The sequence below is a fragment of the Archocentrus centrarchus genome, chromosome 7 (genome assembly GCF_007364275.1).
Source record: "Archocentrus centrarchus isolate MPI-CPG fArcCen1 chromosome 7, fArcCen1, whole genome shotgun sequence".
Lineage (NCBI taxonomy): Eukaryota > Metazoa > Chordata > Actinopteri > Cichliformes > Cichlidae > Archocentrus > Archocentrus centrarchus.
Genome location: NC_044352.1, coordinates 15,805,958 through 15,829,533, shown reverse-complemented (window position 1 = coordinate 15,829,533; position 23,576 = coordinate 15,805,958). Strand labels below are relative to the sequence as shown.

The following is a 23,576-nucleotide window of genomic DNA, read 5'->3' as shown; positions in this document are numbered from 1 at the left end:
CAGCTGGCGCCTCATACGAAGCAATTTATGCCGCTATCCGTCCTCAAGCTCAAATAGACATCCGAGTTTCTTTAGCATCATTAAATCACAATTAATACTCATTTCTAACAAGCACCAGTACACTTCTTAATTTCCATACAAACACTCCCCAAATTGGATTAATCCCCCTTTCTGCAAATCTAATTGGCTATCTTTTTTTTTTTTATTTACTTAACAGAAATGTAGGTCTATTCACCATGGCAATAAATTAACCCCTGTTAAAATATTTCGAATTAAAAAGCCCTGACTGCCACATCACAGTCAGAAACCAGTTGACGCCCTCAGTCAGCACTATCTCAGCCCCTGTTGACTACCCCACCACCGCGACCACCTCCCACCCCCCTCCTTTTTACACACCGGCTCGCAACCACCCTCCCAGTCAGTCACCTCAAGTACGGCCGAGCGGCTGGAGCGAAGGCAAACAAACAGATCCAGAGGATCCGGAGCGACCCTCGACTGTCGTGTTTTGGGCTCAAGTAAAAGAGACCGGGGCAGAAGAGGAGAATGGGACGCTTGGATCGAGATTGAGTCTGGCTGGCACACCGAAAGCTCCTCCGGCTCGTTTCTAAGTCCTTTTTTTTTTTTTTTTTTTTTTTTTTTTTCCTGCCAGAGTCACCGTGTTTTCACCGCTGACACAATGGGCTGCTGCAGCGGACGATGCACTCTCATCTTTATTTGCACTTTACAGTTGGTGAGTTTGGTCCATACTTTTGCACTTTTTTGTCTTAGAAGTTTTATTCTACGAGGAAACCACTTTATGTTTGAGAATGGAATTACTTTCAAATTCAGTGTCTGTCTTAAATGGCCAGGAGCACGTCTTCTGTCGGAGGATGTTGAAAATTGATGAGGGCATGCTATAGAAATATCAACAATAACTTTAAGTAACCAACAAGGATCTCATATTTATATATTTATCTTTCTCTGTCTTATCTGCTGATTCCTGTTCAATTCAACACAGTAATCCTTGGAATAACTGTGAGTTTATAAGTTTTGTGTTTTCGTGAAGAAGTGTTGTGTTGAAATGAACTGTGACAGCATGTGGTGTTGGTCTAAAGAAGTCAACTTCTCTGAGCACCAGCAGCCTTAAGCAGCTGTACAGTAACAGGACTCAGAGCAAGTTTATACTCCTCACGATGTTATAATGAAGTCCCATCTTCCACCTGCACTCACCATCATTGACCACCTTTGTATGGGGTGTCAGCTATGTGTTCATATAACCGATGGAGGTATTTCAGTGTAATATACAGAGATGTTGTTTGATGTATCAGCCTGTAAAGCATTGGCTAATACATCCATTTGTGAATTTTCCGCTCACTTCTGTTATGTTATCTGTTATGAGAAATGTATTCGTTGGGAACTTAAACAGCTATGATTTGGGAAGTTTTAATAAAAAAGACAAGAAAAGAAAAAACAATGGTGCAGCTTGTTGGAATGTTTCAGATTCTGATCAGTGGAGTGTAGGCTGTGACATTTTACTGATGATATGTCTCGGATGATGCTTCCTATTGACTCAGAGGCCCGCTTGCCTTTGCCATTATCCCTGAGTGAAGTTTACCTGACAGGCTGTGACAATGTTATTTATGATGGCATTAAAACTGAGCTTGCTCACACCATAAGCTCCCACGTAAATGCCACTTTCAGCAACAAAGGCAGCTATAAAATCTTCTCCAGACAAAGAATGAAATGGGAAAGTTGTGATATGTTGCATTATGCATGAAGGAATTTGAAATGAAACAGTTTTGTTTTTTTTTTGTTTTTCTTTTATCAGTTGGTATCAGCCTTTAGGAAGCCAAGTTTAGTAACAAAGTCCGCACCTTCTTTTTATTAAAGTGTTTCAGCCCCAAAGCCAACATTTTTAGACCACCTTATATTTTCTGGTTGCCACATTGTCTCAAGGTCATGCATTTCAAACAGTACAAGGCTGATAATTTAGAGCTGACTAGGTCTTTAAACTCTTAAGTATTTGTTTAAGCGCTTGCTGCTTAGTTTCTTACTGTTCTTTTTTGTCTCACACCTGTTCATCTTTCTGTACATGCATCATAGTGTGAAGAACGGGGAATTCAAATGTTATATTAATAGTTTGCTTGTGTCTGTATGGATTATGTCACAAGGATCTCGGTGTTGCTCCCTGATTAAAATGTGACTCACTTTGCTGGTGACACACACAAATGCTCTCAACACCCACAAATACAAATACAACCCACTTTGAACTACACACCTGTTTTTCCTTCGCAGCCTTTGGACCTTCTTGCCTCATTAGAGAGAAGGAGGTTGACCATTTGTTATGAGGTTTATAAAGCTGTCAACTGGCTGCCTAAAAAGTCCCCGAAGACTTCTGGAAACAGCTTTATTTTCCCCTGGCAGTATTTCTGGATGACCTGACACTTCCTGTCTGGAGGAACACACACACACACACACATATACACAAACCTGCACACTGACAAGTTTAAACTGTAGTGAGGGGTTGTATTAAACCCTGCATGACCTTTTGAAAAGGTCGTCAGGCTCTGTGTGTGTGTATGTATGTGTTCACATGAATATATATGTGTATGTAGAGCAGCACAAGGGACCCCCAATCTCCCCTGGCTGAAACCTATGCATTTAAAATGAGCCAGGTTATTCCCAGTCCATTACAGGGTAAAACTACCATTAACAAAACAACATACTCTGCTCCTCAGATGTAAAAAAAAGCCCTTGTGAACCACTGTGTGTGCTAATTAGCCTGGCAGAGTGCTTTGATCAAACCTCTTTTGGCATCTCGGCCATCCCCTAATTGAATTGTGGTGCGCTTTCCTCATCAACAGGCCGAGTGCTGGGACGCATCTCTCTGGGACAGAAGGCAACAGATAATGAGCCCGTATTGATCGAAAACGCCTCTGTTCCCTCTTCTCTTTGCAGCCTAACTGTTCCAGACAGTAGTGCTGGATGGCTGTCAGAACCCCGATCAGCTCCAGAGAATAGCGAGCGTTGGCAGGAAGCCCCGTCTGTGTAATGATTTGTTTGTACTCAGACACAAGCAAGCTCATTTTGGTATCAACTGGTTGGGTGTTTGAGGTGTTGACCTTAACTTGACCTGGCAGTAAAGCTTTTCCATTGGTCCGATACGGGACCCGGTCTAGACATATGAATGTCAGCGACTTGCAATGACGAGGAGGTTGTCCTTAATAGAGTTGATGGTTATTGTGGCTCCACAAAGCCAGATGATAGATGAAGGAGGCCTCTTCAGTGGTCGTGGTGGTTTGTCAGGAGAGGGCACACACACACACACACACACACACACACACACACACACACACACACACACACACACACACACACACACACACACACACACACACACACACACACACACAAAATAGCTGTGAACAAAGGTAATGAGCTCAGAAGTGAACATTGACCCTGAAAATGCCTGGCCATAACTATGCTGGCAGCACTGAAGGATGCAGCCTCACAGACACACAGACCTCTTCAAACTGAGACACACCCACACAGTCACAGCTGCGCAGTCTTAACTTTGAGTTATAGATTATTAGGTCTAGTGGCAGGTAAAGATTAGAGCCGTTGTATAAGTGCAGCTGTGTTTGACCTCTGATGAGATGACAGAAGCAGATGTATGTTTTTCTCTCTTTTTTTTTGCATTCAATCACATTCAAGGAGAATAAACAATGTCCTTGTTGTCACAGTGGATGCATAATTTGTGTCTAAAAAGGAAAAAAAAATCAACCACAGTACAGAAGTGCAGGAGCTCTGCAAGTTTTACCTCATGTTACCCCTTTAAAAGAAACTACCCACAAGCACTGTGCGAGTGTTTGCGCATTACATCTTGCATCATGCTGCCCACTTTTCCTCTACTCTTTTGATGACAAAGCTAGAGAATATACTTGGTAGCGAAAGCTTCTGAGAAGAAGAGTGAGTTCAACCAAAGTACTTCCAAGAAAGTTTTTAGCAGAAAAGCTAAGCGCCTCATCCTGAAGAGCGTTATCTCTAAAGGCACAACATTATCCCTTGGCAAGCTTCACGTCATCTTCTACATATTACAAAGGATTTAGGTGTGTTTTCTCCCCCAGTTTGCACTGCTAACTCATTTGCTTTATTGAGGCACGAACATTCAAATTTCCTGCTGAATATTCATGATCTCAGAGATGCTGGATGTCTTTAACACACAGTTTCTCTCTCCCCACTAATCTGTGTGTGCTAGCAGGCACACAACACATGGAAGGTCTTGGCCCGTAGCTTTGATATCGATGCGTCACACAGCTATAATTAAGAATAATTACTGCAGCTGGAGCAAATTGTGTGGCAATAAAACACTATATGCTGTCAGGCCAGCAAACCAGGGTGTGAGGGTTACTGCTACTGTATCCTCCTGTGCCTTGCAAATTTACTGGAGATGTGATGAATCAAAATCTGTTAACTAGAGAAGTACGAGCGTAAGAGCTAGAATATTTAAATTTCAACAGTTACAGATGCCTCAGACATCTGCTCTGGGTGTTTTGCTGACTGCGTGTGTGTCTAACTTCTTCAGAGTGCTTGTGTGAACTTGGAGTCAGAGTAGTGTGATCAGTGATAATAAACTGCATTTCTCTGACATTGCCAGACTGATGGAGGAGATAGACCAGCAGGAATAGAATGAATGGTTGCAGCTCTTTATCACTCCTTTCTGTTCTCGTTGTCTTCACCTCTCTGGTGCTCCTATTAAGTTTTATAAAGCTTCTCTGGACTGTGATTTATATCACTGTGGGCACAAGCACATTTTTTACTCTTTGTTTTGGCTCGTACAGATGGTGGTAGACTAAGATAGCCCCCGTACCTGAATTATCCATGCAAAAACAAATTGTGTTGTCAGTGTCTGTTAGACTCCTTGCAAGTTCTGTATTCACTGAATACCAATAACAAAATATGTGACTTCTTGGGTCATTTTTTCAAGTACTTAACTACAGGATATAACAAATCTACATCTGCTGTCTAATGTTAAAAACAATGTAAATGAGCATTTGCTGTTTTAAGCTTAACAGGAAAATACAGCCCTGCCCTCAGTCCACTTTGTGCAAATCTGATAATCAGCTTGTGTACATTGTATGATACTAGTGACAATTCTTCAGAGACCTAAGCACATACCAGCAGAGCTCCATTTAAAACTACAGTACTGTGCAAAAGTCTCAAGCCACCCCACATTTCTTTATATTTTACTTCCAAGTAGCCAGGCTTGTAAATTTTTTTTAAGTTCTCCAGGCTTTTTAAGGTTTTTCAAAGTTTTTCTATGGACACTGGCTTCATTTTTGCTTTCTCACTCATATTCACTCCAGTCTTTGTACCTGACCATTTTCAGAGGAATTTTATTTGGTTTGTTAACCCACTTAACACTGACCTGTGAATCATTCAAGCATAAAAAGGCACCTAAATCAAAGGATGAACCAGTGTCTATACATAATGGAGAAATTGGAGAAAAAAAAGTGTAATTGTATCTTTATGCTTCATTGTTTCTAGCAGCCTGTTGTAGAAGTACATAATAGTATTTTTGCACCAACAAGATGATTCCCAAAGAGCTATTAATCAAAAACTTGGCATATCTCAGCATGGTGTGTAGTGTGTCCTTAAAAAACTGTGGAAACTGGGCATGTGGAGGACAAAAGAAGAAGTGGCAGGCCTAAAACACTATCTACAATGACTGAACAGTATCTGAAAGTCATGCCCTTAAAGAGATAGGAAAAAATCCAGCAAAGACCTGACACAGACCCTGAGAGATGCATCTGGACCTTCAGTTGATCCATCTGCTGGTTGCCAAAGCCTTATCAGAAATGTTTCAGTGGAAGGATGGCTGTCAAGAAAGAAGGGAAACAGGGATAAAAGGCTGCGATATGCCAAATTACACATGAACCGGACTGAAAATCAGTGGCAACAAGTCTTATTGTTGCCACTGAGGAATCAAAATGTAAAAGTTTTGGTTAAAATCATCAATATTTTCAGAAGAGATCACGAGAGAGGTACAACAGCGAGTGCCTACAGTCATGTGTAAAACACGGTTGAGGCGCTGTCATAGTTTGGGGCTGCATTTCAGTGGTGATGGAGATCTTGTCTAAATTAATGGAATTATCGATGTACAGAAAACAGTGAGATTTTGATGCACCATGTAATACAGTCTGGAAAGTGTCTGATTGCTGATATAATTTTTCAGCATGACAATGATCTCAAACACACTGAAGCATACCTGGATAGAAAAACACACAATCAAACACTATTAGTCATAGACTGACCTCCCCAGAGCCTGGACCTCAACATTATTTATTATCTCTGTATTATTGTAGGGTTTTTTACCTTATAATATAAAGCGCCTTGTGGAGACAGTTGTTGTGCTTTGGTGCTATATAAATAAAATTGAACTATTAAGGCAGTGTGGGATCATCTTGACAGGAACAGAACAAAAGGCAGCCAACATCCAAAGAAGAGCTTTGCATGTCCTTCAAGAAGCCTGAAGACTACTTAAAGAATTAAAGAAATTACAAGAAAGCTTGTCTAAGAGAGTTCAGGCTGTGTTGAAGAATAGAGGTGGTCATACCAAATATTGATTTTCAAGCTTGTTAGGATTATACAAACTCTATTTTTGGCTTCAATTATTTCCCATTCTCCCAGCAAAATATAAAGGAATGAGGGGTAGCTAAAGACGTCTGCACAGTACTGTAGATTTAAATGGATCTGTGCCGGCATGTGCTTAGGTCTTTGAAGAATTTCCACTAGTATCATACAGTTCATACAAGCTGATTAACAGATTTGCAAGAAGTGGACTGGGGGCAGGGTTGTATTTTCCTGTTAAGCCTAAAGCAGCACATGATCGCTCACATTGTTTTTATCATCTAACATTTATCTAAGACAGCAGATGCAAATTTGTTATATACTGTAGTTAAGTGTGCTTCCCGTTAAATAAACTAATAAACCAAACTAATCTTGAGCCAGCTGAGCACTGATCAACACTATGAAGCCAAGGCTTACCCTAAACTAGTAATCAATTGGTCTGAATTAACTTTTTTAGTTTGTATTTTGACTTCTGGTATAAACATCTAATTAGCTCCTAATTACCTCCTTATATTCCTCATATAATGCAATGGCTAAAATGGTTCAGTAGCTTGGACTGTGGAAGGGTGTAGTAATTAATATTGTTTTACAAGTCATTAGGACCTATTACAATTAATTGATTGATTCATTCAACATGATAACTGCGCTTCAGACTGCTAAAATACTTTAGCTAAATAAAATGAGTATTCTTTTTAAAGGAAGGTTCACATGCTGGCCTATGTTTCCTTTTCTAGAAATGTGCATGAGATAGGGAACTGAAGGTTCTCGCAGTATATAGATGTAGCCCACAAAGCTCCATTAGTTCAGATAATCTCAGAAATGAAGGTCTTAACCTCATCTTATATTGTCTGTGGGCCCTTATTCTTTTCTTTTTGAAGGTCATGCAGTTCGCCATAATTAGGTACCGTAGGTGTATGTGTGTAAGTGCTGTGCTTGTGCTGTCAAATAGACCCCCAGTGTTCACTGCTGATTGTGGTCTTGACCCAGGCTGTGTAGATTGCTATTCCTGAGCAACCCTCATCCACAGAAGAGCAGTTTCTGACAGGTCATGCCTGGCCTGAGCTGCAAAGTTGATTAAACAGCTTACAATGAGACACCAGGACAAGGTGACTCTAATAAATTCACAGTCACATCTCTGACTTTTGGAGCTCCAATGTGTCATCATCTCACCTAAGAGCTTAATGTAGCCTGGGTACACAGGGATGGGAAGCACTGCTTGAATGTGTAATGAACGTCTGTAGCATGTATCCTTTGTGGAAACACAATAAAGCTGTGTGTTAACCCCCCCCCCCCCCCCCCCCCCCCCCATTTTTCTTATAATCCACCCCTCTACCCACCCTGTTTTCTTTTCTCCCCCCTGCTGAGATTGCAGGCAGGTTGGAATATGTTTGAATTATTGATTCCCATCTGAGTTATCATTGGCACCACAGTCACCTGAGATTTGGAAGACCTATAGATAGAAAGAGGGAGAAACATAGAGAGCAAAAAGAGGGGTGATTGTGGTGGTTCGACCTCTCACCCTAGCTCAATTATGAGCATGACCCTCAAGACCTGAGATCTCTACATTTCACTTCCCCCTTCCCCTCTCTTTCATTTTCTTTCATTCTTCTGCCCTCTATCTGGCGCACTGTTACCAGGGAAACCTTTACTTATACAATAAGATGCTGAGGAGCCTGCAGGTAATCAAAACCAGCTTGTCAAAAGGAAGCTTGGTAATATATGATGCAAATCTGAGTTAGCATGCTGAGAAGGGAGATGATTGTTGGTAGATGACCTCTGGGCATTAGACTGTAAAGATGATGCAGTTTGCATCCTTTTGTCAGGGCAGCTGTCACGCCAAAGATAGCTTTACTTACATACAGTATGTAGCCTCTAGCTTTGTCACAAAAATGACTCATCGAAATGAAACAACCGAATTAGCATGATGCAGCTGGTTTGTTTACCAACTTTACCTGAAAGCAAGAATCAGCTGATCTCAAACCGGCCATCAGCTGATGGCTCATCTGATAGCCTTCTGTGTGTTCAACTGACAAATCTCACACAGGGCACATTACTTAAAGTATCTTAAGCGTGCCTACAGTGGCTTTTGCAAGCTGCTTTGCAACCCACCTCCACCTCAGCTTCTCCTTTTCATGCTGTCATGTTAGATGTTACTGATGCTTGCTCTGTTCTGTTGGTGGACCCCTGCCTACAGTTTGAATGTGTCCACACAATAGGATGAAGAGGTGCCAGAACATAACCATGCCGCTAAGTATAAACTGTTGTAGATAGAAATGACAACCTTCTTTTGAATGGAGTGGTCTGGTATATACTTTTGTCTGTGATGAATCATATAACAGATCAAAGCAGCCAGGTGGCCATCTTTTCTTTTTTCTGACCATTGCGAGATTGCCCATACTGCGTGGATGTGGGTTTATAATAATGAGTGTTTGTCAAAAACTCATCTCCTCTTTGTCCCTTGTTTCCCTTTTTACAGCTGTTCACCATTTTAATGTCTTCAATTTGCCAGACCATTAATTATGTTCTTAGAGAGAAAACCTTGGACTGGGCAAATGTGAGCATGCGCATGTGCCCATCCATGCACAGGCTTGCACTAGTGTGTCCGTGTGTGTGTTCCACATCAATGATATTGCAATATTAAGCTATAATGGAGATAGAACTAGAACTATTTGCAAGCCCATTTCTCTCTTTCCATTCCAGCGGTTCCAGTGGTGTCATTTGTTATAGTGTGGCATCGAATAAATTGCTTGGGGAGCACCACAGCTGGGATGACTATCTTGACAGATCATACTCAACTGAATGGCTGCAGCGCATATTCATCCCACTCAAATTTCCCCCCACAGATTTTGGCAGCCTGTCCTTGTTTTACAAGCGGTTGATGACTTCACGGATGTTTTTGCTCTAATTGTGTTTTGTGATCAAATGGTTGGACAGCATGGATGCACACGGCATAACTTCCTCTATGGTGGATGAAAGATTACGAGTGATGGTATTATGATGAAAAGAGCAACATTACCGACTCAATTATGGAAAGTAGAGCTGGAGGGTGCAAACTGCTGACAGCTGTTTGCAGTTCTTGACTGCATATTTTTGATGAGAATTTTCTCTGTCGCTGCTAAATTGCCTACTTGTTAACTGGGGCGAAACCTAAACAGCTCTTTGTTAAATCTGGGACATGATGAAGCAGAAGAGCGGAGAGGATTGGCTGGTTTAAGCTGCACTCATTTTGAACTTTTTCTTCCTTCCTATCTATTGTTGGTGTGTTTGGGTTTTAGCCACTGCTTTATTCTTGTACTGTTTTTTTTTTCTGTCAACTCCTCGAAAAAAACAAAATACCTCTTTGCGCATGTGTTGCTTTGCGATTTTGTGGATTTTTAATGTAACCTGATATATTTTGTTAACTTTGAAGATGCAATAAGATGTCGGCTGTTGTTTTTTTCCCCAACATTTTCTCAAGAAAAGCACACATACCCACTCAACTGACATTAATCCTCTGGTCTGAGGCTGAAATCATAAGTGTTGCTGCTTTCACCCAAGAGATACAGTAAAGTAGTACAGTCTCATTTAACCTCTAATATTATGAGCATTGCTATTATTGATCATCTTAAAATTAAAGGTTAGCTGAAGGCAAAGTTGTAGAAGAGAGAAAGAGAAAGAGACATTGAGCAAGTTAGCAGTTCACCAGAAATGAGAAGGGTGTCTGGTGTCACAATGTCCACATTTGGGTCATTTCTCAGAGGAACATGTTCATTATTGAATCAGCTTCATGATGAATGTGTGCTAAATTCTTTCCATTTTTTCCAAGTGTATTATTTAATTATGTGAGATTGCATGCAGAAAAGGACCAGGTTAACTATAAAAATATTACCTTACTTGTAACTAAAGATTTTCCATGAACCTTTAGATGGGCTCAGTACATTTCCACCACAGGGACCAAGGTCTTAGTTAAGTTCTGAGGAAATTATTTTTAGGACTGTCCTGAATGTTGGGTTTTTTTAGGCTCTGGAGCTTCAGTAGTAATCACCAGGAAATTTTCAAAGATTAGGCAGGTGGTTTTAAAATTGTAGCTTCACATTCCTGCTCACTTCAAAAACAGTTAGTTAAGTAAAATGAAGGCAGCAGAAAACTCACCTTTTATGGCTACTGATGTTACTCTGCCACATGTGTTGCTTTTTCATTGAGAAAGTAGGTTTTCTTGTATGTCTGCTGCACAAGTGCCAACTTAAATATAACTTTGCTTGACTGCTATGGACAGTAAACTCAAAGTAAAAGAAATCCAGGATGAGGAAACTTGGTAGCAGATGGAGAAATAGAAGTGGGACAACTTTTACCCCCAACGAGGTCAGTGGACGGAGAGAGGGTAAGGACTCTGAGTAGGTCTCAGCATGAACTTACACTATGAAGAAGAGCTTTATTCACTTGAACTGATTAAGCTCAGTTATCTGAGCTGGTTGTTGCCTCCAGTCCAGAGGATGAAAGTCAGATCCTCAAGCAAATGTGTGAGAGAGAGACAACAACACAGGGCAGAACCCAAAAACTTTAAAGTGGCTTGTCACAGATCCCAGAGGGAATTAGTTCAAAGCACTGACTTTTGTCACTTTTCTTGTGGTGGTGGTGGTGAGGTTATTATTATGTTATTAGTAGTAAGAACACTTAGGGTTTTACATGTTTCATCTTAAATAAAGAGGTTGATTTTATATATGCTTGAAATAGCCTCTTCAAAAACAAACAAACTAAAAAAATCAGAGACACCGCCAGCACCTCTCTTCCTGTCTGTTTAGCACTGCCACTTAAAGCAAGTTATATTTAAAGGGACTAGCTGCTGTGTGTTTCATTGTGCAGGCCATATTTCAAACAGTGAAGAAGAAAGTAGCTTATGAAGGCACCCTACCTCTTAATCCCTGTCTCAGCTCTGCTAGACTAGGCACGACCAGGGGCTATCTATCTGTCCAACTCTCCATGTGCCCAATCAAAGCCACACACACACACACACACACACACACACACACACACACACACACACACACACACACACACACACACACACACACACACACACACACACACACACACACACACACACACTACACACTACAACACCACTACCACACACATACTGAGATTGGCACCATTAGTTACACTGTTACACAAGGACCAGGCAGCCACCAGAGTATAATAACTTTACCCAGGCAAGAGGTGAAAAATTGGATTGGGGAAAGTTTTTGAGAAGTACTTTACTGCCTGCTGGGAGTCACAGAATAAAAGACAAGTCAGGGTGGGGAAAAAAAGACAGCTGGCCTCTGAGTCATGGTTTGTCCCTGTTACTGTCCTTCTCTTTATTTAGTTTTAGAATAGACCATTTTAGTAGTTAACTCTAGTTAACTCAGTTCTGTCCCACTTCATTTAAGCACTGTGTCTTCTTGGATCTACTGAGGGCCATTTGCATATTGGCACACAGACACAAGATGGCAAAAAAAGTGAGACTCTATATGCAACCTGATTAGAGTAGTGCAGTTTGTTACCCCTTTGACTCTGAACCTGGACTTTGTTGTTGGTTTTGCAGGACTGAGTAGACCTGTGAAATATACATTTATGGATTCTCATAATTTAATCCAAAGGGTGAGTTCCTGTTTCTCTCATCCGCCTGTCTCTCAGTTCTTCCAGGAGGGTAAATTTAACGGGGAATTCACAAGAAAAAAGGAAAAAGAAAAGAAAATGACATTTTGCATAAAATGTGCAGCAGAAAAGTTTTCTGATTTGCTGTCTTATCCAGACCCCTCAGACTAGTTTCCCCCGGGGGAGATTTCACTATTTCAACACCCAAATTGGCAACCCATTTAAAGGGCCGTGCAGGAACTCATATTTCAGTCAATTTTATATTAGGTGTGGAGAATCCAAAAAAATTAGAAGAGACAAGCATGAATCTGGACTGGCTGGATTTTTATAATGTGCCATGTTTTGCCCTGACTTGTCTCTATTCCCAGTGACTTCCAGCAGCCAGGAATGCACCAGTTAGAGGACAAGACATGCATGAAACATTACTGGCTATTTGAATATTGCATACAAATTGCCCCTGGTAGTCTCATTTTAACAGGCTTGGTCTCTTTGGCTAGTGTGTTTAAGGTAAGTAAAATCAACCATTAAAGTCACTGAGATAAGGAAACAGGAGACAGACGAATAAGTAGGAGTTGCCTTTAATTTACCCCTCATATCTACTGGCTCTCCTCAGTGTTGTCCTTCTGCCTGACAGTGTGAGTCAGAGTTACATGCTTGAACACAGAGTAGCCTAACTCATGCCGCCTAAAGTAAAAAAGAATGGACATACACACACACAAACACATCCTGATGACACATCTAGTAACATGTTATTAGAGGGCATTTCACAGAGGACAAACACAAAAAGAGAAACACTGATGTGATCTCTAAGTTGGGAAGAAATGAGAGGGTCAATAGTCACCTCTATCCTCCAGCTCCAGGCAGAAATCACACCTAACACCTCACCAGAAATCTGCCCTACTTTCTCGATATCTCTAACTCACGGCAACACCGTTTGACTTAATAATCATAAACAACTGTCAAGACAGCCTGACACATGTTTCGGTCTCTGTCTGAAACCGCGGTTGGATGCGTAGTCAAAGCACGCTGCTTTTCATTAATTTCAGCCACTTATCTTGAGCACACATGCACGTCTTAATTAGCTCTCAAATGATGCAGATCAAACGTTTTTTTTTTTCTTTCTTTCTCAGACACGTTCACTCTGATCTCCCTCATCACTCTGTTTGGCTTACTTCCACCTCTCCTTCTTTGTGGCGCATTTATGATTGAATTGACTTGGGGATTTGATATTCTCTAGTTTGATATTGGAGAAAGTGGGGCTTATATCGTCAGACTGTGTTAGTGTGTTCTTTATTGCTCTGTTAGTGTTTGCTCATATATGCATACCTCTAGAGACTGAGTATATTTACCAGCTAAGTGAGAGAACAAGCAGGACTGAGGTCGGTGATCCTAATCTGGTATTGCTCGGCTAAAGGACCAAGTAATTGACAGCTATAAATAGATATTAAAAAGCGGAGAAGAGAGAGGACTCAGAATGGACAGCAGTGGAAGTTTGAGGAGGGCTTGTTGCATCCTGCTGCTGTACCCATCCCATAATTGGTAGTTATTTATAGTGGGAGGAGTGGTATGTGTGGCCAACATGCTTCTCCACATATACACACCCAAAACCAAAATGCACACTAAGAGTTTCCGTCACCCAAGAGGGAGTCATTTATGCTTGCGAGAGGTCAGTGGGAGGCTTTTACGGGCTGTTATGTAGCCAGCTCAATATTCCTGGAAGAGCATTGGTATCTTTTGATCAAATTCCACCCCACTCTCCAGTAACCCACTCCCTATGAATTGTGGGCTAATTGTGCTATATAGGTTGTGTGTGTGTGTGTGTGTGTGTGTGTGTGTATGTGTGTGTGTGTGTGTGTGTGTGTGTGTGTGTGTGTGTGTGTGTGTGTGTGTGTGTGTGTGTGTGTGTGTGTGTGTGTTCGTGTCTGGGTGGGCAGAGGCCTTTCTAGCCTTGATTGATTGTTGTCATCTTGGTAGATTATTGAGTTAGCAGCTTGCATGATAGGGTAACTGCAGCTTCTCAAACAAGAGGACACACACACACACACACACACACACACACACACACACACACACACACACACACACACACACACACACACACGCAGATACACATTCATATGTGCCTCATGCCTATATAATCTTTAATTCAGTGAAATAATTCAGGGAAAGGGTCTATGGCTGTGTGTAATAAATACATCATGGAATGGAGACAACTAGACAACTAGACTGTTGTCCTGTGCTGGGACAGCAGTCCACGTAGGATAACGTATGTCCTAAGGACAGTGTGTGCGTGCATGTGTGTATCTTTTTTTTAATTATTCTTAGTGAGCAACATTTGACAAAAATTCAGTGTCAAGTAAAAATTGTATGGATAAAATGATAAAATCATAAAAGTTTTGCACTACAGAATGGATGTCACAAACGGGCATGGCCATGTGCACCCTGCTTTATTGTCTATTTTCCTGTAAATGAAACTTTACTTTACATCATGTTACATTAAAGAAGACAAGACACTGAAACCTTGCATTAGAGATGTGTTTACTGAGGCCACAAATTAAATCAGCAGTAAGGTAGCTTTTCCATAGACTTTTATATAATCAGACTAAATGCAGCTTTAAGACATTTTGTATTTGGTGTTGCTTTTGAAACAATATATATATATATATATATATATATATATATATATATATATATATATATATATATATATATATATATATATATATATATATATATATATATATATATATATAAAAGCATATCAGTACAAACACCTCATACCAACTGTCAAGCACTCTGGTGGAGGGGTAATGGTTGGGTTTGTTTTGCAGCCACAGGACTTGGACACATTGCCGTCATTGAGTCGATCATGAACTCCTCTGTGTACCAAAGTATTCTAGAGTCAAATGTGAGGCCATCTGTCTGACATCTAAAGCTTGGGCCAAAGGGGGTCATGCAGATGCCGTACTTGGCTGATGAAGTAAAGAAAATATGTAAAGTTACTTCACAACTTTCTCCATTTTCTTTTAGCCTTTTCAATATTAGAATGCAGAAATTGTACCAAGTACACTCACATAAGACCCTGGGGCTATTTTCATTTATCTAGCCAAAGAGAATAAAAGCTGGTTAATAGAATTTGATCTCTCTTTTTTTCCCCAACAGGATTAGTGGACAACATTTTGGGAGCTCAGCTCTACTTTTTCAATATAATAAAACTCCATCATCTGTTCTTACAGTTTTTTTTTTTGCTTCCCTACCTTCCCCCACCCCCCATTTCATCCCCCACTTAGATAATTATTGTTGAGCTCAAAGGTGCTTCAGGAGTTCGGAGTAACATATAACTGGATGAAAATATGTGAAGTCAATTTGTTGGGTATTTCAGTTTTTCTTCCAACAGTAATAAAGCTCAGATGTAACCTCAGGAAGAGTCCTGGCAAAAAAAATAATCACAAATAACCCAGAGCAGAACAAATGTAAAGTGAACACTAGATAAACAGACCAGACTCTAAAGTTACAATCTTAACTTCCTGTCAATGTACAAGGCAAGAGAAACAGGAGAAAAAGAAGACGTATAACAAAACAGCAGCCTTCCTCTCTGGAGTTTCCTGGTGAGGAGGGATAAATCTCACACCACCATACAATGGATTAATATACAGGGTATAATTAGGCAGCAAAAGTATGCAAGTGGCCTCAAACTGCAGCTGATATCCAGCCCAGCCATCTGAGAGGTACAACACATGAATTAATTTAACCATTATTACTTTTTCAGAAAGATTTTTAATTAACTTTATGTTTTAAAAAGCTCCTTTAAGACCACAAACAATACATGGTGTCCTTTCTACTATTAAGTTTATTATTAAAATGTAAAGTTTATTATTTATCAGTGTAAGGTAACTCATTAAGATTGTTGATCAGGTTTAAAACTGGGTCTCTTACATGTTTCATTGTAGTCAATGTGATACAGGGTTAGTACTCAATTCTTATTAACCCTCTCTTTTGTTTTCACAAAATAATGAGGATCTAATTCTAATATTTGGCCAGACATGGATCTAAAAGTCAGAGCTGAATTATAACTCCAATAATAGGATCCGGGTCAAGCCTGCAAACACCTCAAATAAATTAACTGCATCCTATAGCCGCATCTAATCTTTGCTGAAGTCCTCGTGCATCAGTTTTATTTAGCTCTCTAACCATGACCCACAGCTGGCCAGAAGATCTATGACTCCTGACTTTATTCATTCCCTCAAGTCTTTTCTCTATCCAGGGGATAGACAGAGGTTATTAGGAGGGGGGAGCTCAGTCGTCTTGCATTAGTATATGTTGTTTGGGATTTTTGCCTTCATCCTTTTCCATCTCTCTGAGTTGATAACATGTATTTTCTTAGCATTCTCCTAATCTGGCTCAGTTTTCCAGACATAATTCCTTCTCTTTTGTCCTATTTCCATGTGCGTGAAAGGTTTTATCTGTTGATTGTAGAGATATTCCTTGACTTTGGTATGGTAACGCTTGATGCAGTTCACGCACCTCGCCCTTTTGTCGCTTCACACCCCGGTTGTAGAGTTATTCCCCTCCTTCATTTTTAATTATCACTCAGTATTTGATCATCTCCCTCCCCTGCCTGTCACAATGTCTCATTGGGTTTCTAGTAACATTTCCATTACATCAAGGAGCGCAGCCACCATGGTGTATGGAGTGCGTTGTGCGCGCGTGTGTATGTGCAAGAATGTGCTTCATGGTGTGTTCCTATCTTTGAGGCAGCAACAAGATTTCTCCCTCTCTCATCCATCTTCAAGCGCTTGGCTGTAAATGACATGTCAGCACACATCATTGCTCAAGACACGCACACATTCGCTGGGAATGGAATGGAATTGGATTGGCAATGGAATTTTAATTAAGCGTTTGCACCCTCTCCCTGTATTTTCCACCAAATGGCATGCTAATTGAGTTAATGCAAATAGGGACTTGTAGTCTCGAAGGTTCAGCTTGCTTTGTTTTGTGTTTTTTCATGTTGCACAAAATACTTCACATAAAGATCTGAGCTAGAAGGAAAGACAAAAGAGACTGATGTCCTTTTCAAAAAACAAAAAAGAAGCAAAAGGCAAAAATAAATCAAAGAAGGATATCATATTTGAACAAATCCTTAATCAAATATAACTGGCATTAAACAATTACTGATGCAGGAGTGGAAATGGTTAACCTCTACTGGGCAAACTCTGGATTTTCTCTTTTCATTGTAGAGGGGTTTAACTTTTCTTGTACGCGTGAACGTGTGCGTGCAGAAGCTCACTGCAGTGGTATTATTTAGGAAGGCCCTTACCTCCTGTAAAGTTCCCAGAGCATTCTCATTCCTGGCAGGCATTGGCGAAAAGGTTGGAAATAGTGATCTGCTCTGTAGCTCAGCAGGGGTTGAATCAATAAATCTGTCATTGTTTATTTTATAAAACTTCTGTTCCCTACACCCCCACCCACCGGGCGCTCTCACCGTTAGAGGCTAAACACTCAAGCTGTTCATGTCAAGTGGCTCAGTATGGATTGTTGGACAGTTGCTGTGAGGGGAACACATATTGTCTTCAATAAACTAAGAGCAGTCCATGTTTGCTGTGTTTGATTTTTAATTATCGCTCAATATGTAATTCTCTCCCACTATAGCGATACATGTTGGTGTCTTTGTATATTTCCCTTTTCCAGGTTTGTTTTACGAGACTAACCACACAACATTTCTTGCACTTCCCTGCTGCATCCAAAGATACCACTAAATGTTAACCTGCTTTTTCTCCTTCTTCCCACCCTTTAGGTATTGGCTTTAGAAAGACAGGTCTTTGACTTCCTTGGTTACCAGTGGGCCCCCATCCTGGCCAACTTCTTCCACATCATCGTCGTTATCCTCGGCCTGTTTGGCACCATCCAGTATCGGCCACGCTACATTGTTGTGGTGAGTGCACATAAATGAATTGCTTTTGGCTCACTTGAAACTCTGTACAGTCTGTCAGATAATCCTAGTTCTCATGTTTTTTTTTCTTAAGTAGTGTCACAACACTTTGCATGTGCTCTCTGTCTGTGCATGTACTGTAGCTCAGACATGTTTTTGCCTTTCTTTGCAATTGTGCTGCACGCTTTTGTGCATTGTGTGACACCCTTAAATCACTCTAATCCCTTGCTAATTAGGGCTAATTAAAGGGGGGGGGGGGATCTTGGGGGGGACCACTAAGGAGCTCATTAGATTTATACAGTGCTTCAAGTTTGGGGACAGAGAAGGTCAATCTTTAAAGCTCAGTGGAATGCATATGCTGCTTGTTGTTCATTACTTTGGTAGAAAGCACCACTACGAGGCTTTATAAATGTGCTTTTACGCACTTCAGTTTTTATTTGACACTATAACGTTCATCTAAGGCATTAAAAGCCTATTTTGAGCAGCATTAGTGGAAGCACAGATGGTGATGTTAATGACAGGAAAAGACTGGAGGAGTGTGCAAGAGATATAGAGAACAGAATAAATAAAGAGAGGCAGGGGAGATAAAGGAGGATAGACAGAAGCCATGCAGGAACAGAGGAAGCAGGAATTGAAGGGAGTGGAGGAAGGGGGGAAAGTTGCAACCATTGTCTATTGTCAAATGGAAAATGTAAGAGTGCAAGCTAAGGGGTTTCACGATCTAACATGTACATTTTTACAGGGGTGCTGATTTGCCCTTCACCCTTTTTTGCTGACAATTTAAACACAGTTCATCATGAGTCAGAGGATTTCACAATCTTCACTCTGATGACTCTGTCAGTGACTATCGTTCAGTGGCAGTCTATAGCTGTCAACAGTTGGCTGTCTAACCGTACAATTTTAGAAATGGTTTTGTTTTGAGCTTCACTCAGCCCTTAAAAATCTGCAGCCCCCTTACGGCTCAAATAGACTTGCTGAACTTACTGGCATCTTGGAAAAAAATTAGGTCTTCCATAGAAATTGGTGTGTATATGATGTCTGCATGTGTATAGAGTATGTAGGTTTGAAAGCTCACTGGTCACAACCTTTTCTTTGTTTACTACCCTATTCATTCCGCCTGCCATTTGTTTTGAAGCTGTCATATTGTTTTCAGTTCATCTACTTTCCCTGCAGCTAAACTGATTTTTTTTTTTTTTTTTCCCTCCAGTACACAGTATGGGCCGCGATCTGGGTAGCCTGGAACGTCTTCATCATCTGTTTCTACCTGGAAGTAGGAGGCCTGTCCAAGGTGAGACTGTCAGAATTTTCTCTGGGTTTTCCCTCATGCATCTTCATCCAATTCAAGTGGCACTGAGAAATCTTTGTAAGGTCACGCAGTGTTTTCCACAGCTCTAGGGGCTAATGTGCATGTTTGTGTATGTGTGCATGCAGGTGAAAGGAAGCATGCTCACTTTCTTAAATGAATTATTTAATAATGCTACTTATCAGATGCTGCTTTGCAAAGATTATATTTGCCAAATATTTTCTGTGTGCTAAGTATGAGATTGATATAGTAGCCAAAATAGGAATCTGGTCAGCGAGCCAGCTGGTAGCGAAAATTTGAAAGAGAAAGGGCCTGGGGCTATGTGGTTAGCAGTGACTGAACGTTCAAAATAAGAGTGATGGTACTGTCATTTGAAATCCATCAAAGGAATAGTGATTAAAAAAATAAAAATCATAAATTAACTTGCCAAATATACTAATATACCTGACTGCCGGGCCCAAGTAAAGTCTATGTGTGAGAAGCGGTCACCATGGTTTCAGCCTCATGGGGGAGTTGTCATGGCGTGTGTGTGTGGCAGGCAGAATTGGACCCCAGGATGCAGACTCAAAAAACAGGATTTATTGGAAAAATACAAAACAAACCTATACTGGGAAGGGACTAAACCAAAACCTGAGGAGGAGCAGGGAGACACACAGCGAGGGAACACTGAAGACGACGCGACAGAGAACAAAACAAAACTGAGGGCTTAAGTACACACTGGGTAATCAGGGCAAGAGGAAACAGCAGGGAACAACAGGTGAAGCAAATGAAACTAACATGGGAAGCAAAACTAAACACAAAGCACAGGGAACATACGACTGTCAAAATAATACAGGAAGTGACTAACCAAGGCGCACGCAGACTACATACGGGGGACTGGCACACAGACACGGGGCAGAGACACAGACTAGTCACAACACTAGGAATAAACTCAACATGAAAACACAGGAGGTCAGGGACAAGACATCATGACAAGAACATGGAGCAGGGGAGACAGGGACGAGGGGAACAAACGTATCAAAACAACTGAAAAACAACAAAACTCAGGGAAGACAGAACTAAACACAAAATGCTGGGCAGACGGCCCAGGACCATGACAGGAGTAGTCATGTGTTCGAGAGCTGTGGTCATACAATAAATCTACATCTATAATGGCAAGATTCTCGATGCACCTAAAAACCCTCCATTACTGAGGTTGACTTATACTATATATAGTATAGACACAGAAAACACTTATTTCAAGCATCCAAAGAAGATTAATAACAGAACACCTCAACTGTATCACTGGTCAAAAGGGTAACCACTATCTTAATTCTATGTAAAAGATTAACTGTTAGGTTTACACAACCCATTTTCTACAGATGCACGGGTTAGATGGGACTTAAGTGTGAGGTTATGCTAGGCGTGTTCTCTGACCATGTAGGATGGCATTTTATTTCAAAAGTCACATTCAGATAAAGTACAAAAACTCATCATGGAAAGGGGTGAGATGGGGTAATCTATGGGATATGGGGGTATTGGAATTGTTAGTGTTTTGAAATTTGTGGTTTGTATGCAGATTTCAAAAGAAAGAGGGTGCAGGCCTCAAGAGAGACAGGACAGGTGAGGGCGGAAATGGTTCTCTGGAAAGAAGCTGATTCATTCTTGTATTTACCGTAAAAAAGCCTCAAGCTTCATTCATGACCTTGTGCCAGTGTTGTTGCTTTATTGCACCAGGCTGTGGCTATAAGAATTGTAGCCGTGTAATATAAAAGCATAATTAAGGCTTCTGGAGCTTTATCGGCACTGAGCATATATTTCAGCTTTAATTAGATATGATGTATTGCCACCAGGTCTTTTCTGACTGAAGAAGCCTGAAGGCCTTGGTGAGAATAACAGTAAAGCCAAAGTAAACACAATTACTTGCAGTGTATAATGAATGTGTGACACAGCCATCTATGAATCCACTCTCTGAACAATAAATCACTCCCTTGAGTATTGTGTACAACGTGCACCCACAACAGCAACACCTCAAGCGTGTGTGTGTGTGTGTGTGTGTGTGTGTGTGTGTGTGTGTGTGTGTGTGTGTGTGTGTGTGTGTTTTCTTATACTGGGACCTTTCTGTTGACCTGTGGGTTATCCTGCTGTGTTTCAAGTGGAAGCTTAAATGTAATAGGTAAATAATCAGGAACCATCCTCCTCTCAAAACAGTGTGAAACCCACACACATAGGTCTCTGGCTTCCCTGTGGTTCCTCAGCCTCAGACAAAGGCTAGTGTTTAGGTTGTCACCTTTACTCTACCCCCTCCTTTTTTCCCCAGCTATTTTCACTTTGTTCATTGTGCCTTTGTTTTTTATTCCTTTTTAAAGCCAAGCAAATGCCACTCTTCTTCTCTCGTTCCCCTTTCTCTCCTCTCCTCTCCTCTCCTCTCCTCTCCTCTCCTCTCCTCTCCTCTCCTCTCCTCTCCTCTCCTCTCCTCTCCTCTCCTCTCCTCTCCTTTCCTTTCCTTTCCTCTCCTCTAATGGGTAGCTCGTCCAGTTGCAGGCTTGACCAATGAGAATAATGACTTCGTGTAGGCAGTGTTCATCTGACACCTGCTCAGACAGCCAAAATGAGTTTCAGAAACACCTTCCCAGGCTCTGGTGACTTTGTCATTGTGTGATAGTCCTTGGCTCCATCAATTGTGTCTGTCTCTCGCTGCGAATGTCTTTGTGCGTCCACTATGCGTGCGTGTGGTGGTTGTGTGGTTTTGCATGGTTCCTGCTAGAATAATGAGGCTTGTAGAGGACAGCTGCTTGGGGCTGAGGCTGGGCATTAACCCGACAGATGGAGCCGGCTTGGGCTCCAAGCTCTGCATATGGTAGCCAGGAGGAAGGCTGGCTAATGGAGCGCACACACGCACACACCCATATCCCATGCACACATGCATGCCCAAATTTGACACACAGGACCCTAACACATTTTATTATAAAACAGCGTCAGCTAATTTTGTCTGGCTTGCCTTGACTGATGTTGACAGAACTTTACTGGAGGGTGTGTATCTGATTGTGTGAATGGTATGTGCTAGCCAGACCCTCAAAGTGAGGGGGCTGGTTGTCAGAGTCATATGCCACATACTCTGTCACCTCCTATTGATTCCTTATCTCCTCCCCCATGGTGCAAGACAGACTAACAGACAGACCCCTGCTACTCTGCACACACCTCTGTTTTAAAGAGTCCCCAGTCATTCACTGTCTCTCTCTTCATTCATTCTCTTTCATACCTTCACACAGATATAGATACTCTGGTCTTAGCTGGCATTTTACACTCTGGAACTGAGTTTTTTGAGCAGCTATTTTTTCCAGATGCACTGCAGTCCTGAATTTTTTGGAGGGGTTGCACATGAAAATGCCAGTGTCTAAATCAGTTGGACAGAGCATTAAAAAGACATCAGACTTCCAGATCTCTAGTACAAAGTTTGATGTTTGATTTAACTCATAAAGTGAACATTTTGTCCTGCCTCCTTCCTGGCAAATTCTCACCTAAACCAAACCTGCATATTTCCAGCAGTGAGAGCACATCTTAAGCAGATGATCTCCTGATGCACAATTATTTATACTTGCTATAAAAGTGCTGCACAGTACAAAAATCTGAAAACTCTGGTTTTGTGTTTAAATTGATGACATACCTTAAACATGCTTTCCTTTGTGATCTCAATGTATTTCGAGTTACAGTTTTCCTTTCAAAGAACCAATGAACTCATGTGATGGGGAGGCGTTCCATCTGCTGTCCATCCTTCTGTCTGACCTTTCAAAATTCACAAGAGTCACTATGACTCCTAGTCCTAGTGATCATTTAAGTCAAGATCATATCAACTGTTTTGTGGACACTTATTCCACAAGAATTCCTGCTCCTACTAGAGCACTGGTCAGATTTGAGTGAAACAAGATTAATTTGTTTTGGATGTTTGCGAGCTTCTTTGACTTCCCAGTGGATTTAAATTGGTTTGTGCAATACGGCTGACCAGTGACAACAAAACGCGAAGCTTTCTTTCTGTTCTTCGCACATTACGATAACGTGCATTGTGGTGGATCATGAGTCAGATGAGCTCCTACGACACTGATGTTCTGGTTTTATTGACCTGTATTTATGTTTAGTTTG

General features: G+C 41.1%; 1 protein-coding gene across 2 annotated transcripts in view; it reads left to right on the top strand.

Moving 5' to 3' along the window:
- Nucleotides 1-400: 400 nt before the first annotated feature.
- The window catches only part of nkain4 (sodium/potassium transporting ATPase interacting 4), a 60,297-nt gene continuing 37,121 nt past the window's right edge, over nt 401-23,576 (top strand). The window contains exons 1-3 of one of the 2 annotated variants that reach the window (XM_030733530.1): nt 401-730; nt 18,020-18,157; nt 19,362-19,442. In XM_030733530.1, coding sequence (XP_030589390.1) covers nt 677-730; nt 18,020-18,157; nt 19,362-19,442 — 273 coding nt within the window. In that variant the 5' untranslated portion in view covers nt 401-676. The remainder of the gene's footprint in view (nt 731-18,019; nt 18,158-19,361; nt 19,443-23,576) is intronic. The other variant, XM_030733529.1, reaches the window with a different exon arrangement.